General features: G+C 39.0%; 1 protein-coding gene across 1 annotated transcript in view; it reads left to right on the top strand.

Annotated features, from left to right (window-relative positions):
• LOC126267799 (uncharacterized) overlaps positions 1-18,453 on the top strand; it is a 387,883-nt gene that overhangs the window by 235,123 nt on the left and 134,307 nt on the right. The window contains exon 6 of the mRNA XM_049973103.1: positions 9,846-13,392. Within this exon, the coding sequence (XP_049829060.1) occupies positions 9,846-13,392 (3,547 nt within the window). The remainder of the gene's footprint in view (positions 1-9,845; positions 13,393-18,453) is intronic.

The following is an 18,453-nucleotide window of genomic DNA, read 5'->3' as shown; positions in this document are numbered from 1 at the left end:
TCAAAATTATGGTTCAGTCCAGTTCTTGAACTTGCACTTGTCCCACTATCTAATGATGTCTGTTGGTATTATCTGCAAGATGGGTTTTGCTGCTGTAGTGTATTCTCGCAACAACAATTACTGTCAGTTTAATATGATTTATTTCATTTGTTAGACATTTCATTCTCGGTAAATTTTCCTACTTGTTTTAGCTGCATGTCAGCATCATATTCTAAAGCTGACTAAAAGCTTGTAATATTTTTATCCACTATTCTAATATGTGAACAGAGATCAAATTTCTCATTTGCAACCTACTTAGTAAATCATTACAGACTCTCATAATCAAATAAAATATTGATATGGGTTCAGAATCAAGCATTTCTGCTTTTAAATGTTACCTTTACTCAAAAAGCAGTAAAATATTTGTACATGGTATCCATAAATGTTTCAGAACTTTTATTGCAACCCTGTTAAGATACAACAAGAGTTTGTAAGATGATAGAATTTGCCATTATGTTCTGCCGTGTTTCATAAAATTGTCAGATTTGGAGCAGAGCAATAGGTTTCTGTAGTGACTAGTTCATAATTTCTTGCATGTCCCATGCACTAGTGCCACACAAGTCAAATGTCACATGATTGTTTGAACAATATTTACACTCTGTTGAGTGCTTTGGCCTATCAGTACTTAGGGCTATTGGGAAATCCTGAGTCTGTTTGAAGGCAAGTATAATTTGCCTCGCCCTGCCCCTCCAAACTCTTCAAAATAAATCTGTTTGTGACTTCAATAGCCAAAGCTTCATCTGTACATGTAAAATGACCCTGTATTTTTTGACTGACTTCATCTCATAATTGGGTAAATGCAGTACATCACATAGATTCTCGAAATGAGTACCGGGTATGAGAGCAGAGTCATCAACAAGAACTAATATTTCCATTGAAAACACATTTATTGAGAATACATGGAAGTACAAATGGAACTGTATTCCATGTCTCAAAAAGAGTGCTACTATACCTACAAACATCCATAGAAGGTTCTGGCAAATTACAATAATTGATAAATAAGTGTAAGCCACAGAAATGCTAATTCATAAATAACTGCAGTAGGCTGTAATTGTGACCTGCATGTCGCCAGCCAGTGACTATAACCACTACACCATGGTATTCAACACACAGCATGCAGTAATATGTATTGAAACAAGTTTATAAAGACAGTTCATGTAAAAGTTTTTGACTGAGTTTAGTATGAAGATAAATGGACACAGATAGAGTGTCTGTATTTTTAACACCCAATGCCTCACTAAAATGGTTGTACAAAAGCTATTTGTTACAGGATTCATCCAAAAGCCACTTCTTAAAGGATTTGTCTGAAAGTGAGCACAGTTTTCACTCTTTTTTGTGCGTGATCTCCTTTGCTCCTGAATTATTTAATTCTAACTTAACTTTCCTTGCCATATTAACATCAAATACCCTATTTTGAAGCACACATTGACACACGTAGCCTTAGCTTACCCCAGTTTATACCATTTTCATCCAGCTAGCTGCAATATGCTCTAATTTCTTCCTTTGTTAGCTACCCCTTCCTGTCCTTTTATTTTATTAGTTGTTCCTTTTAGCTCTTTTTTTATATGTTATAACATGTGTTTTCCTTATTTTCTCTTCTCCATTTTTTTCACTTTATTTTCTTCCCTACTTCATTATTCATATTTTCTCATCTAAGCTTGTAGTTTCAGTTTGTCTTTCCATTGTCTCTAACTTATTAACTTCTTCCCTTCCAACCTATAACTTCTCAGAATTTCAGATGTTATTGTTGACTTCAGCCTCACACTATCTTTCCATCTCTTCCTTAATATAATATCTAGAGTGAAAATCCATTTATGATTTCCTTCTTTCCTTTCCTGTCTTTTCACAGATTAAGAATCTGTGGTTCTTTTATTCATTAAGACTTTTCAGGCTGCTGGGACTAAAATATTTCCTATCATTGTTCACCAGCAGTTTTGTTCTGTATGTCCTTCATAACAAATAATAACAAAATAATGAGTGTGTACTGTACCTCATTGTTTATTACTCGTGTGTGCTTCTAAACCACTGTAATTTGTCTCAATGCCTGCAATATTTACTTAAAAATGCATCTTTAGGGAATTATGTTCCCATTTCTATAAAAAAAATTCCAGAACAACATCAATTGATAGGAGATTATCACATTCTTTTTTATTACTGACATTGTATTGATTTTTAAGGTTCTGTACGTAAGTCAGTGAAAATGGAACCGTTGATAGTGTCACTTTTTTGTCTATCTGTCTGCCTGTCTGTCCAACTGTTAAGAATCCTTTTTCTCAGGAATTATATCAACAGAAATAATCAGTTTTTGAAAATATAAAGTAATTAGAAAGATAAAAAATCTATTTATCAAATGTTAGCTGGACAACATACATGTAAAAAGTGTTAAAGTTTGCAAGTGTTTGGAGCCAGTGGCTTCTTCTTCTGGCAGAAGGGTTGAAGGGGAAGGAAGAGGGATCAAGGAAAAAGACTCGTGAGATTTAGGAAAAGGGGAGAGTTTGGAAAAGTTGTCCAGAACCCCACCTCCGGGGAGACTTACCATATGGAATGTGTTGGTAAGACCACTTTTTGGGGACTGCACCAGATGAGATTTGAAAACCAGAGAGCTTAAAGGTGGAAGATAGAGTAATAAACAAGACAGAGATTACTGACAGAACATCCTGCAGAAGTTAATAAGAGTGGAAAGCTAAGCAGTGTATGTGATAGAAGGAGGGGGGGGGGGGGGGAGGAGTGGGAGCATGAAAAATAGACAGGTCAGAAAATCAGAGCTGAAAAAACTGAAAACTAAAAGCGTGTGAATAAAGGAATAGTTACTGTGAAGAAATGCTGCGGCCAAAGAAATTAACAAAATTTAAGGCCAGGTGGGTGGTGATCAGAACAAAGGATGTGGTGTTGTGCCAGTTCCTTCGCACAGAGGTCTGAGAAACTGTTGTCTGGGGGAAGAATTCATACAGCACCTGTGATGTAACAGGGGAACAAGTACCAAGGTTGTAGCTGTCATGTTGAAGAATACGCTCACCAACAGGATATTGTGTGTTGGCAGTATACACCCCTTGCCTATGCCCATTCATCCTAACTAAAAACTTGATTGTAGTCATGCTGATGTAAAAAGCCAAACAGTATTTATATAATAGCTGGTATATCACATATGTCATTTCACAGGTGGCTCTGCTTTTGATAGTGTATGTTTTGCCAGTTACAGGGCTGGTATAGGTGATGGTAGGAGTGTGCACAGGACAAGTCTACAGTGGGGATGGACTGGGGACTGATAACTGGGTTGTAGTGATGCTGGTTTAAAAGGCCAAACAGTGTTTACATAATAGCTGGTTTATGACATGGGTTGTTTGACAGGTGGCTCTCCTTTTGATAGTAGGAGTATGTGTTTTGCCAGTTACAGGGGCGGTAAAGGAGCTGGTAGGATAGGTTGATGGGAGCAGAAGGAGCATAGGGACTATTCCAGAGAGTGGGAGGGCAATGAAAAGCTATTCTAGGTGTCAGGGACAAAATATCACAAAGAACAGACCTCATTTCAGGGCATTATTGTAGGAAGTCAGAGCCTTGTTGAAGTAGCTGACTAATACATTCAAGACCAGGATAATACTGAGTGACAAGTGGTGTACTCCTAAGTTGGTTTTTGGAAGGATCAGCAGTACCAGGATTGGATGTGATGGCCCAGAAAATCTGCTTTTGAACTAAGCTGGTAGGGTGATTATCTCCAGTGAAGGCTGAGATGATAATTTGTGTACTGCTGTAAAGAATCTGCATCTGAACAAATACATTTGCCTCTAATGCCAAGGCTGCATAGGAGGGAATTTGACACTTAAAAGGATGGCAACTGTCAAGATGTTAGTACTGTTGTTTGTTAATAGGTGTAATGTGAACAGAAGTGTGTAGCTGACCTTTGGTGAGAACAAGACTAGCATCAAGGAAAGTAGTGTGGGAATCAGAGTAGGACCATGTGAAACATAATTCCAAGAATTTCAACAGGTCAGCCTCATCTTAAGGCCATGTGGCAAAGATGTCATCAAAGGAAAAGTTGTTGTGGTAAGTATAAAGTTGATGAAGATGATCAGAAAGGATGTCATATGGTTGTAATCAGGTGGGTGCTGACTGAAGAAGTGTTCAGCAGCAGACAGACAATGCACATGGGGGGTGTGGTATAGAGGAAGGTGGCATCAGTGGTCACTAGCAGGGTGTGTGATGGGAGTGGGTGGGCATAGATTTTAGACAATTGAGGAAATGTTTTGTGTCTTTAATATAGGGAGGAAGGCTTTGTACTATGGGTTGCGGGTACTGATCAACTAAGACAGATATATGTTTGCTGGGTACTTTACAGCCAGCAACTATGGCTTCACCAGGGTGATTGGGTTTGTGGATCTTAGGAGGAAGCAAAAATTGGGGTACATGGTTTGGGTGGGATAAGAAATTCTATGGATTGAGGTGTTATTCCTTATGAGCAGCCTGCAGCAGGGACTGCAGGTCAGTTTAAATCACATGCGTATGCTGTGTAGAGATGTCAGACAACTGGTGTAGACTTTCACTTACATACTTCTGTCAGTCAAGTACCACAGTGGTTGATCCCTTGTTCACTGAGAGGATGTTGTTGTTGTTGTTATTGTCTTCAGTCCTGAGACTGGTTTGATGCAGCTCTCCATGCTACTCTATCCTGTGCAAGCTGCTTCATCTCCCAGTACCTACTGCAACCTACATCCTTCTGAATCTGCTTAGTGTACTCATCTCTCGGTCTCCCTCTACGATTTTTACCCTCCACGCTGCCCTCCAATGCTAAATTTGTGATCCCTTGTTGCCTCAAAACATGTCCTACCAACTGATCCCTTCTTCTAGTCAAGTTGTGCCACAAACTTCTCTTCTCCCCAATCCTATTCAATACCTCCTCATTAGTTACGTGATCTATCCACCTTATCTTCAGTATTCTTCTGTAGCACCACATTTCGAAAGCTTCTATTCTCTTCTTGTCCAAACTAGTTATCGTCCATTTTTCACTTCCATACATGGCTACACTCCAAACAAATACTTTCAGAAACGACTTCCTGATACATAAATCTATATTCGATGTTAACAAATTTCTCTTCTTCAGAAACGCTTTCCTTGCCATTGCCAGTCTACATTTTATATCCTCTCTACTTTGACCATCATCAGTTATTTTGCTCCCCAAATAGCAAAACTCCTTCACTACTTTAAGTGTCTCATTTCCTAATCTAATTCCCTCAGTATCACCCGACTTAATTCGACTACATTCCATTATCCTTGTTTTGCTTTTGTTAATGTTCATCTTATATACTCCTCTCAAGACATTGTCCATTCCATTCAACTGCTCTTCCAAGTCCCTTGCTGTCTCTGACAGAATGACAACGTCATTGGCGAACCTCAAAGTTTTTATTTCTTCTCCATGGATTTTAATACCTACTCCAAAATTTTCTTTTGTTTCCTTTATTGCTTGCTCAATATAGAGATTGAATAACATCGGGGAGAGGCTACAACCCTGTCTTACTCCCTTCCCAAACACTGATTCCCTTACATGCCCCTCGACTCTTATGCCTGCCATCTGATTTCTGTACAAATTGTAAATAGCCTTTCGCTTCCTTTATTTTACCCCTGCCACCTTTAGAATTTGAAAGAGAGTATTACTGTCAACATTGTCAAAAGCTTTCTCTATGTCTACAAATGCTAGAAATGTAGGTTTGCCTTTCATTAATCTTTCTTCTAAGATAAGTCGTAAGGTCAGTATTGCCTCTCGTGTTCCAACATTTCGACGGAATCCAAACTGATCCTCCCCGAGGTCTGCATCTACCAGTTTTTCCATTCGTCTGTAAAGAATTCGCGTTAGTATTTTGCAGCCGTGGCTTATTAAACTGATAGTTCGGTAATTTTCACATCTGTCAGCACCTGCTTTCTTTGGGATTGGAATTATTATATTCTTCTTGAAGTCTGAGGGTATTTCGCCTGTCTCATACATCTTGCTCACCAGCTGGTAGAGTTTTGTCATGACTGGCTCTCCCAAGGCCGTAAGTAGTTCTAATGGAATGTTGTCTACTCCGGGGGCCTTGTTTCGACTCAGGTCTTTCAGTGCTCTGTCAAACTCTTCACGCAGTATCGTATCTCCCATTTCGTCTTCATCTACATCCTCTTCTATTTCCATAATATTGTCCTCAAGTACATCGCTCTTGTATAAACCTTCTATATACTCCTTCCACCTTTCTGCCTTCCCTTCTTTGCTTAGAACTGGGCTGCCATCTGAGCTCTTGATATTCATACACGTGGTTCTCTTCTCTCCAAAGGTCTCTTTAATTTTCCTGTAGGCAGTACCTATCTTACCCCTAGTGAGATAAGCTTCTACATCCTTACATTTGTCCTCTAGCCATCCCTGTTTAGCCATTCTGCACTTCCTGTCGATCTCATTTTTGAGACGTTTGTATTCCTTTTTGCCTGCTTCATTTACTGCATTTTTATATTTTCTCCTTTCATCAATTAAATTCAATATTTCTTCTGTTACCCAAGGATTTCTAGCAGCCCTCGTCTTTGTACCTACTTTATCCTCTGCTGCCTTCACTACTACATCCCTCAGAGCTACCCATTCTTCTTCTATTGTATTTCTTTCCCCTATTCCTGTCAATTGTTCCCTTATGCTCTTTCTGAAACTCTGTACAACCTCTGGTTCTTTCAGTTTATCCAGGTCCCATCTCCTTAATTTCCCACATTTTTGCAGTTTCTTCAGTTTTACTCTACAGGTCATAACCAATAGATTGTGGTCAGAGTCCACATCTGCCCCTGGAAATGTCTTACAATTTAAAACCTGATTCCTAAATCTCTGTCTTACCATTATATAATCTATCTGATACCTTTTAGTATCTCCAGGATTCTTCCACGTATACAACCTTCTTTCAAGATTCTTAAACCAAGTGTTAGCTATGATTACGTTGTGCTCTGTGCAAAATTCTACTAGGCGGCTTCCTCTTTCATTTCTTAGCCCCAATCCATATTCACCTACTATGTTTCCTTCTCTCCCTTTTCCTACACTCGAATTCCAGTCACCCATTACTATTAAATTTTCGTCTCCCTTCACTATCTGAATGATTTCTTTTATTTCATCGTACATTTCTTCAATTTCTTCATCATCTGCAGAGCTAGTTGGCATATAAACTTGTACTACTGTAGTAGGTGTGGGCTTCGTATCTATCTTGGCCACAATAATGCGTTCACTATGCTGTTCGTAGTAGCTTACCCGCATTCCTATTTTCCTATTCATTATTAAACCTACTCCTGCATTACCCCTATTTGATTTTGTGTTTATAACCCTGTAGTCACCTGACCAGAAGTCTTGTTCCTCCTGCCACCGAACTTCACTAATTCCCACTATATCTAACTTTAACCTATCCATTTCCCTTTTTAAATTTTCTAACCTACCTGCCCGATTAAGGGATCTGACGTTCCACGCTCCGATCCGTAGAACGGCAGTTTTCTTTCTCCTGATAATGACATCCTCCTGAGTAGTCCCCGCCCGGAGATCCGAATGGGGGACTATTTTACCTCCGGAATATTTTACCCAAGAGGATGCCATCATCAATTAATCATACAGTAAAGCTGCATGTCCTCGGGAAAAATTACGGCTGTAGTTTCCCCTTGCTTTCAGCCGTTCGCAGTACCAGCACAGCAAGGCCGTTTTGGTTAATGTTGCAAGGCCAGATCAGTCAATCATCCAGACTGTTGCCCCTGCAACTACTGAAAAGGCTGCTGCCCCTCTTCAGGAACCACACGTTTGTCTGGCCTCTCAACAGATACCCCTCCGTTGTGGTTGCACCTACGGTACGGCCATCTGTATCGCTGAGGCACGCAAGCCTCCCCACCAACGGCAAGGTCCATGGTTCATGGGGGAAGACTGAGAGGATAATGATGTAGTAATCAGCTTTTAGGAAATGAAGAGCTTTGAGTTTTGCAGAAGGCAGGTTAGGGTCATGTTGTGGGGACATGAGGAAGGGCTGTGAAGCAGTGCTGGATGTGAGACATTCTTAGAAGGCTTGGAAGGGATAATTTTGAGGTAGTGGTTTTCTCAGGAATGGTAGACATATCAAGCTGAAATTTATGTCACGTACTATGGTCTACAGTCCCTCGGCAATTGTAATAATTTAAGCTTTTAAGTCAATGTAATCAAAAGATACAGCCATTTATGTCACAGACTCTGATACTTGCAAACTCACTCATCAAAATATATAGGGTACGTTCTGTTGACCTAGAATCATGAAATTTGGCAAGCAGTGAGGTTTTACAGAATAAATGAATAAAAAATCTAAAAATTAGAAATTTGTAATTATATCCCACGATGAATTACTTTTTTGCCATTTGATATCTGACTGTCTGTCTGTCCATCTTGTAAGACCCTTTTTGTCAGCAATTATAACATAAATGTGAAATTACACAAAAGTTTTTAAACTCGAAATTAAAACATTCTCGAAGGTCTTGGAATTCCCAGGGCTGATATCTTGCCAATATTGATTTCGATAGCAGGTAAAAATCATCAAGATTCTCAGTGGATGAACTATCTATATGCATAATTAAGTTTCTACAGGACCCTTAGTGTGCATGTCCTACCTGCACTTGGCCAATTACTCTCTATAAAATTATGTTTGTGGTTATGAGCCTTAATCACAAATAATCTTTTATTCACATACTATTTTTTGTACTGTAAACTGTTCTGAGCTAAAGAAAGGCTTACCTTTTTGTAGATAGAGAATATTTGTTTGACATAGGCTCAGTGAAAGGAATTATAACTACCAAATTGTATATATAACCACACAGCACTTATCAGATTTTGTAGAAATCATATGGAAGTTTGTTGACATTGACTAGAATACAGAGCACTCTCAACTGAAGTGTACTGTAAAACTATATACAGTCTTTAATTTTTTTATAACATCCTAGTCTATTAGGAATATATATAACAAGTGTCTTGACAGTATTTTTAGAATTTTTAAATATTACAATTTTTGGGCAGATGATTAATAAACACTATAAATGAATAATGCAACAAATTGCTATGCATCATACTGAGATCATCCTAAAACTGGTATGGAAAAAGGTGCAGATGAAGTTAATTATTTCTTGAACATAAGGCAGCAAATATTAAACATTATTAGGCAGAAAATTTCTTGTTAACTGTTTGGGCTAATAATTTATTTTTTGTCAGTCAAAGATGTGAATTTTTGTAATTATAAAATTTATTTCGATCTTGACTGAATTAATGTCTTGCTATTACATAGACTCTGTTTCACCATTAACAGACATTTTTATCAGGCCAAGACACTCTGCATCATGGTTGAAATTGCAGGAGGCGAATATAGAATTGATCTCGTGTAGCATGATTAACAAACGATTATTATTGTGGTGTCAGTTAACAGGTGCTTTCAAAATTTTAACCTTATACTGTCTTTCATTCAGACCATTTTGGGTGCCCATATCCAATTTGTTTTCGATTCAAGTTTTCATGCAGTTTTATCAGAATTAAAATAAAACTACACTGGTTTCCTGCCAAGCGAAGGTAACGTACACTTTTTTTGGAGAGCTGTCTTCTGTTTCTGGCATATGCTGATCAGTATTACTGCACTCAATTGAAGGACAATACAAATGAACTGTGTTCTTCTTTTGGAAGTAGTACTACTGGCATCAAACTGCTGAGGTAATGGACACTAAACTCAAAAATTTAGGGAATAATGGCGGGCAATCATCAGACATGTATACAATGTAATAAAATGCTGAAAAATATTTCAGTCTCACTTAGAAAATTTATTTCACAGGTGAAGCAAATGCCATTGGCAGTGAAACCACCAGAACTTGAATCGAAAGGTTTGGAGGAGGGTCAGTTATTAACTACGGTTGCTTTGGAAGCTGCTACAACAGAACCATTGTCTGTTTCTGCAGATATCAAAGACACGAGCGGCCCAGCAGTGAGTGCAACAGTTGAAAGAAGTTCCCAAGAATCATTTGAGTACAGTGAGGAGTGTTATAGCCGATTAACTGCTGAAGATTTTCCATTTGGTGACCAAGGTTCTTTCGTTCTGGAACAAGGAAAATTATGTGCATTCACAGATAGTGAATTAGAACTCCCTTTTGAAGAAGATGCAGAAAGTGTTTACCTGGATCCACAAGAAAGACTGTTTGAGAATGAATTTCCTGAATGTTTGAGTCAGGCAGCTATGATAAAAGAATACAAACCTGTTCAACAATTGACCACTGTAGCTGGGGAAGATGTCTGCATATGTTCAGGAGTGTGCACATGCTCAAGTGGAGGAACTGCACCAGTGGAAACAGAACCACTTTTAGGAGAAAAGAAGTTATCTGAAGAATCAGAAGAATCAGAAAAACCTCATGTTCTGGAGGAGTTAGCTCCTGTAAGTACAGAAGTTCCTGCTGCAACAGAAATAGCAGCATTTGATGAAAAAGTTTCAGATGTGTCACCTGTACAGGTGGCACCAGAAGAACCAATGGTGCTGGGAGAAGGAAAGGTTATAGAAGAAAAAGTAGCTGCCACCCCTGGAAAAACAGTTTGCTCGTGTTCAGGAGTGTGCACGTGTTGTGCACAGTGCACAGGAATTGCACCAGTTAAAACAGAAATACCTGTGGCATTAGAAAAGGTGTCTGAGGAGTCAGTTACAGAAAGTTTGTACACAAGAATTTCAGCAGAGGAATTCTACTTTGGTGATCCAGGTTCCTTTGTATTAGAGCCGTCTAAGACCTGTGAATTTACAGACAGTGAACTAGACCTACCATTTGAGGAGGAAGTAGAAAGTGTATATCTTGGTTCATCAGAAAGATTGTTCATGGATGAATTTCCTGGAAGTGCTAATATACCTCCTTTAATTGTGCAACCTCATGTTGTGCTGGAGTTAGCTCCTGTAACTGCAGAAATCCCTGGCACAACAGCAATAACCGCATTTGATGAAAAAGTTTCAGCCTTATCACCGGTAGAGGTGACAGCCGAAGGACCAACAGTGCTCGGCAAGGGAGAGATTACAAAAGCTGGGTGCATATGTTCAGGAGTTTGCAGATGCACAAGTACAGCAAGCGCACCAGTTGAAAAAGAACTGCATTTGCCAGAAGAAAAGATATCATGGGGGTCATTTACTGAAAGTTTATACACCAGAACTTCAGCAGAAGACTTTTACTTTGGTGAGTTTGGTTCTTATGCTTTAGAAGGGCCTTCAAAGATATGCAAGTTTACAGAGAGTGAGCTAGAACTGCCATTTGAGGAGGAAGTGGAAAGTGTATATCTTGGTTCATCAGAAAGATTGTTCATGGATGAATTTCCTGGAAGCGCTAATATACCTCCTTTAATTGTGCAACCTCATGTTGTGCTGGAGTTAGCTCCTGTAACTGCAGAAATCCCTGGCACAACAGCAATAGCAGCATTTGATGAAGAAGTTCCACAGTTATCACCGGTAGAGGTGACAGCAGAAGGACCAACAGTGCCTGACGAGGGAGAGATTATAAAAGCTGGGTGCACATGTTCAGGAGTTTGCAGATGCACAAGTACAGAAAGTGCACCAGTTGAAAAAGAACTACATTTTCCAGAAGAAAAGATATCATTGGGGTCATTTACTGAAAGTTTATACACCAGAACTTCAGCAGAAGACTTTTACTTTGGTGAGTTTGGTTCTTATGCTTTAGAAGGGCCTTCAAAGATATGTGAGTTTACAGAGAGTGAGCTAGAACTGCCATTTGAGGAGGAAGTGGAAAGTGTATATCTTGGGTCGACAGAGAGGTTATTCCAGGATGAATTTCCTGAAAATGCAAAATTACCTGCTTTCAACATGGAACCTGCTACCATAACTGATGTAGTGTTGCCCCAAGCAGTGCTTGAAGTTCCAGAAACAACAAGTGAAACTGTTCCTGTGGTAATGATTACTCCTTTGACAGGCGTAGAAGTTCCAACAAGACTAGAAGCTCCAAAAAGACAAGAAGCTCCAACAAGATTAGAAGCTCCAACAAGACAAGTAGCAGCCGAAGGTTACAGGATTGAAAGGGCAACAAGCAGTACTGGAGAACTTCGTGATGAAATTTATTATGATGTTCTTGGGAGGACAGCAATGGAACCTGGTACAGAACATATTGTTGCAGAAGTTTCATATATGCTTGTGGAACCACTGGAAGCTATCAGAAAGATGGAAGATGAAATTATGTCTGAGATTCCAAGAATACTGTCGGAGCTACTAGCCAAATGTGAAGGTTCACCTGAAGGAAAACCAGAACTTTCTGAGATACAGCATGTTTTATCTGAAGTACTAGCAAAATGTGCAGCTGTAGATGCTGATAAGCAAACAATTATGGAAAATGTTATTACTGAAGTACTGACAAAAGGTGAAGGAGGACTAGAGGCAGGTGATGTACACGATATTTTGAAAGAGTTGATAGGAAAATGTGAAGGTACAGTTCCAGGAGCATTACAGATACCTGATACAATTATAGTTACAGGAGGAACAGAATCACCTGATGTCAAGGCTATTCTGTCAGATGTTATATCAAAATGTGGAGAAAAAGGTAAAATAGAACCATTTGATATAGCTCGAATATTATCTGAAGTGATCACATCACAGGTCGCAATTCAGTCACGGGCTGGAGTTCCAGAGCAGCTTGTTACTCCACAGGTACTTGAACTGTTACCTGAGGGTGTTATTCCTCCTGAACAACAAGAAATAAAACAGAAGCGTGTTTGCACTTGTGACTCATCCCCTAAGTATGGAGCAATTAAAGATACAGCTGCTGAAAAGACAGAACCACAGGTGCTGATTCAGGATACTGAAGCCTTTGTATCTGCAACTGAAGGTCCATCTGCACATGAAGAACATGTCATGCAAGTTGCTGCAGTTAGTGGCTCAGATGCATCATTCGAATATAATGAAGATAGTTATAGTAGGGTAACAGCAGCAGACTTCCCATTTGGTGAAACAGGTTCCTGCGTATTGGAACCTCCAAAGGAATATGGATTTACAGACAGTGAACTTGAACTACCATTTGAGGAAGAAGAGCCTATTGTAGAATTGGGACCAGAGGAAAGGCTATTTCAGAATGAATTTTCTGGAGTAGTAACAGCAACTCAGAAACCTCCCACTATAACCACTGATGCTGCAGAAGAAGCTTTCATGCCTGAAGAAGTTGCAATTACAGTTGGAGTTCCAGGTACAACAGAAGAGCCAGAAGGAGGACTTCCAGGTACAGCAGAAGAGAGAGAGGTGCCTGAAGAAACCACAGTTACAGGGGAAGTTCCAGTTACAGCAGAGGAGCTAGAAGAGGAAACATTTTTTGAAGCTATTGGTGAAACACTACCTGAAGAGAAAACTATTGGAGGTAAAATCTTATTTTTTCTTTGACTAAATTACTGATATATAATTCTACAACAACAGTGTTATGAAATGAACAGATTGCTACTCAACACATAGATGAGGCATTGAGTTGCAGACAGGCACAATGAAAAAACTGCTAAACATTTAAGCTTTCAGATAAGAAGGTCATGCAAAAATAGAAAACATACATGAACACACATTCACATGACCACAACTCACACATACATGGCCACTGTCTCTGGGTGCTGTGGCCTGTCTGTGGATTGTGACTGTATTTGAAAAAAGTTAGGATACCCTATCTACATCCCTCCAGAACCTCAACACCTTCTCACACATTCACTTTATCCAGTCCTTGTCAAACCAACAACCACCCTTCATTCATATTGACTTCCATTTCAAGGATGGCTGCATCAGTACTTTCATCCACAACAAATGTACCAACCATCAACAATAGCTCCACTTCGACAGCTACCACTCATTCCATACCAAGAAGTTCCTTACATAAAGCCTACCCACCCTTGAATGTCACATCTGTAGTGTTGAGCAGTTCCCCTCCAAATACACCCATGGTCTCACTAAGACTTTCACAAACCAAAATTCCCATCCCAACCTTGTTCTGAAACATATCTTCCATGCCTTGTCTCTCCAGTTACCTACCACCACCTACACACCCACTGCCTGGTTGCGAAGAAGCACTTCTTTTGTGACTCAGTACCAACCCACTATGCTTCCACTGCACTCACAGTGGTATTCTGTTGTCCACTGAACCTACACAATATCCCAGTCCATCTCAATCCACCCCTGCTCTCAACATCTTGCATCATTGTTCATATCCTTTCAAAAGACCTAGAAGCAATTCATGACCCATACATCCTCCCACTACCATCTATTCCAGTCCTGTCACAGACATCATCTATCCCAGCAGAGGTAGAGCTACCTGTGAAAGCAGTCATGTGATCCACAAACTAAGCTGCAACTGTGCTTCCTATGGGGGCATGACAACTAACAAGCTGTCTGTCTACATGAATGGGCACTGTCAAACTGTGTTCCAGAGATAGCTGGAACACCCAATTGCTGATCATGCTGCCTTACCTAACCAGATGTGCTTCACTTCAGTGACTGCTTCACAGCCTGTGCCATCTGGATCCTTCATACCAACACCAGCTTTTTTTTAATTGAATAGGTGGGAACCCTTTCTATAACATGCACTTCATTCTTGTAAGCCCCTGGCCTCAACCTTCACTAGTCCCTGACCTCCACCTACCTATCCCTTTTCTTGCTCCCTCTTTAGCACTACACACACCTTCCTTTCCACCAATGTAACTAATAGTCTTTTTCCCCTTCTCACATCTCTCCTCTCCCCTCTTCCAACACACCTGCCTGTCTGAGCATCACATTGTCACTGATATGCAAAAGGTTAGCATCAATGGGTACAAATTAGCTGCACATGTAAGTAGAGATAATATGATGAGAGGAGGAGTTGCCATATATGTCAAAAGCTTCCACAGTGCAAAAAATTTAGAAACTAAAAATTTTTGTGTGGAGCAACATATGGAAGCATGTGCCACTGAACTTAAACTAAATGATGGCACTTTCATAATTGTAACAGTGTGTAGGTCCCCCTCAGGGAATTTCCAGCTATTTCTAGAAAACTTGGATGCTTTGTTGTGCTATCTGTCAGACAGGGGGAAGCAAATTATCATTTGTGGGGATTTCAATGTTGATTCCCTGAAAGAGTGTAATAGGAAGAATGACCTTTTAGTATTACTCAGTTCTTTCAATTTGAGCTCCGTCATTGATTTTCCTACTCGGATAACAAAGAACAGCAGTACATTGATAGATAACTTTTTTATAGACCAAGATAAGTTTAAGGACATAAAAGCTTATCCTGTTGAGAATGGTCTTTCAGATCATAGTGCACAGCTTGTTACAGTACATGACATAGCTCCATGCAGTATAATAAATCAGACTTTCAAAGCAGTGCGTTCAATTAACAATATAAATATTGCAAACTTTAGGGAAAGCCTACAGCAGCTAGACTGGGATGAAGTGTATAAGGAACCCGATGCAAACTTGAAATATAACTTATTTCACAATACATTTTTAAGGGTATTTGAAAATTGTTTTCCCAAGAAAATAGTTAAACATAATTCCGAGAAAACATATAAAAAACCTTGGCTAACTAAAGGAATAAGAATATCTTGCAACCGTAAAAGAGAACTGTATCTAACAGCAAGAGGGAGTACTGACCCCGAAATTGTTCAATATTATAAAAACTATTGTGCGGTACTAAGAAAAGTTATTAAAAAGTCCAGAAGCATGTGTATCATGTCTGAGATAAGTAACTCTGATAATAAAATTAAAGCAATTTGGAATATTATTGAAAGGGAAACAGGGCAACCAAGAGCACAGGAAGACTTTAGTGCAATAAAACTGAATGACAAGTGCACTAACAAACAATCAGAAATTGAAAATATTTTGAATAATCATTTTTTAAATGTTGTGGAGAAAATAGGATCTAGATCTTCACTAGAAGAGGCAAGGCTATTAATAGAAGAGGCCATACCTGCGCAGTTTGAAACAACTGTAATTCCACCAACCTCTCCCTCTGAAATCAGTAAAATAATAAACTCACTGAAAAGTAAAAGCTCTTACGGAATTGATGGCATTTCCAGCAAAGTACTTAAAGCTTGTTCCCCACAGATAAGTAGGATTCTCAGCCACGTATGTAATAGCTCTTTGGAGCAGGGTGTTTTCCCTGATAGACTGAAATATGCCATTGTAAAACCATTGCATAAAAAGGGGGATACGTCGGATGTCAACAACTACCGCCCAATCTCTCTTCTGACAGCTCTATCAAAAATTTTTGAGAAAGTAATGTATTCAAGAGTAGCCTCCCATATTTGTAAAACTAAAGTACTAACAAAATGTCAGTTTGGTTTTCAGAAAGGCTTTTCAACGGAAAATGCTATATATGCTTTCACTGATCAAATATTAAATGCTCTGAATAACCGGACATCACCCATTGGTATTTTTTGTGATCTCTCAAAGGCCTTTGATTGTGTAAATCATGGAATTCTTTTAGATAAGCTAAATCATTATGGTTTGAGTGGGACAGTGCACAAATGGTTTAATTCATACTTAACTGGAAGAATGCAGAAAGTTGAAATAAGTGGTTCGTGTAATGTTAAAACAACAGCTGATTCCTCAAACTGGGGTGCTATCAAGCACGGGGTCCCACAGGGTTCGGTCTTAGGTCCTTTACTGTTCTTGATATACATTAATGACTTACCACTCCACATTGATGAAGATGCAAAGTTAGTTCTTTTTGCTGATGATACAAGTATAGTAATAACATCCAAAAACCAAGAACTAAGTGATGTAATTGTAAATGATGTTTTTCACAAAATTATTAAGTGGTTCTCAGCAAACGGACTCTCTTTAAATTTTGATAAAACACAGTATATACAGTTCCGTACAGTAAATGGCACAACTCCAGTAATAAATATAGAATTTGAACAGAAGTCTGTAGCTAAGGTAGAATTTTCAAAATTTTTAGGTGTGTCCATTGATGAGAGGTTAAACTGGAAGCAACACATTGATGGTCTGCTGAAACGTCTGAGTTCAGCTACATATGCTATTAGGGTTATTGCAAATTTTGGTGATAAGAATCTCAGTAAATTAGCTTACTATGCCTACTTTCATTCACTGCTTTCGTATGGCATCATATTCTGGGGTAATTCATCGTTGAGTAGAAAAGTATTCATTGCACAAAAACGTGTAATCAGAATAAGTGCTGGAGCCCACCCACGGTCATCCTGCAGACATCTATTTAAGGATCTAGGGATCCTCACAGTAACCTCACAGTATATATATTCCCTTATGAAATTTGTTGATAATAATCCAACCCAATTCAAAAGTAATAGCAGTGTGCATACCTATAACACCAGGAGAAAGGATGATCTTCACTATGCAGGGTTAAATCTGACTTTGGCACAGAAAGGGGTAAATTATGCTGCCACAAAAGTCTTTGGGCACCTACCAAACAGCATCAAAAGCCTGACAGATAGCCAACTAACATTTAAAAATAAATTAAAAGAATTTCTAGATGACAACTCCTTCTACTCATTGGCTGAATTTTTAGATATAAACTAAGTAAAAAAAAAAAAAAAACAAAAAAAAACAAAAAAAAAAAAACTTAATCATTAGTGTCATGCAATATTTTGTGTAATATAATTTCTTGTACAGACATCTTTTATTAACCTGACACGTTCCACATCATTACGAAGTGTCGTATTCATGATCTATGGAACAAGTATTAATCTAATCTAATCCATCTCAGGGGAAGCACATCTTCCAACATCCCTACCATGTTATCCTTCCCCTTCCTTACCCAGTCCACCCACCCCCAGCTTGTTGCCTGTGGCAGACACTGTCATTGTCCACAGTCAGGCCACAATGGCTAGAGACAGTGGCCATGTGTGTGTAAACTGTACTTGTGTCATTGAGCGTGTGTCTTTTTTTCAAAAGAATTTTTTGTCCAAATCGTTTAATGTTCACCAGTCTTTTCATTGTTCTGGTCTGTGACTCGTGCCTTCTCTACATGGTGAACAGCAATCTGTCTTTTTCCATGATATTTTTGTTTTCCCATTCTGGACTTTCCACTGTTTGATACTGATTCTTTTACATTGTACTCTTTGGATTGGTCTGATGCAGCCTGCCACAAAACTGCTCACTTGTTCCAATCTCTACATCTGAGAGTAGCACTTACACCTTATGTGCTGAATTATTTGTTGGATATGTTCCCATCTCTGTTTTTCCCTACAGTTTTTACTCTCTGTAGCTCTCTTAAGTACCACAGAAAATATTCCTTGATGTCTTAACATATGTGCTTTCCACATGTTCCTGTCCTCACTGATCCTGTGGAGAACCCTCATTTCTTTTCCTAACTGTTCACCTAATTTTTAACATCCTCCTATAGCACCACATGGCACATTCTTTGACTCTCTTTTTTTCAAATTTTTATGCAGCCCATGATTCACTTGCATACAGACTGTGATCCAAA

The sequence above is a fragment of the Schistocerca gregaria genome, chromosome 4, assembly GCF_023897955.1.
Source record: "Schistocerca gregaria isolate iqSchGreg1 chromosome 4, iqSchGreg1.2, whole genome shotgun sequence".
Classification (NCBI taxonomy): domain Eukaryota; kingdom Metazoa; phylum Arthropoda; class Insecta; order Orthoptera; family Acrididae; genus Schistocerca; species Schistocerca gregaria.
The sequence above is the reverse complement of the archived record's forward strand: the minus strand, read 5'-3'. Positions and strand labels throughout refer to the sequence as shown.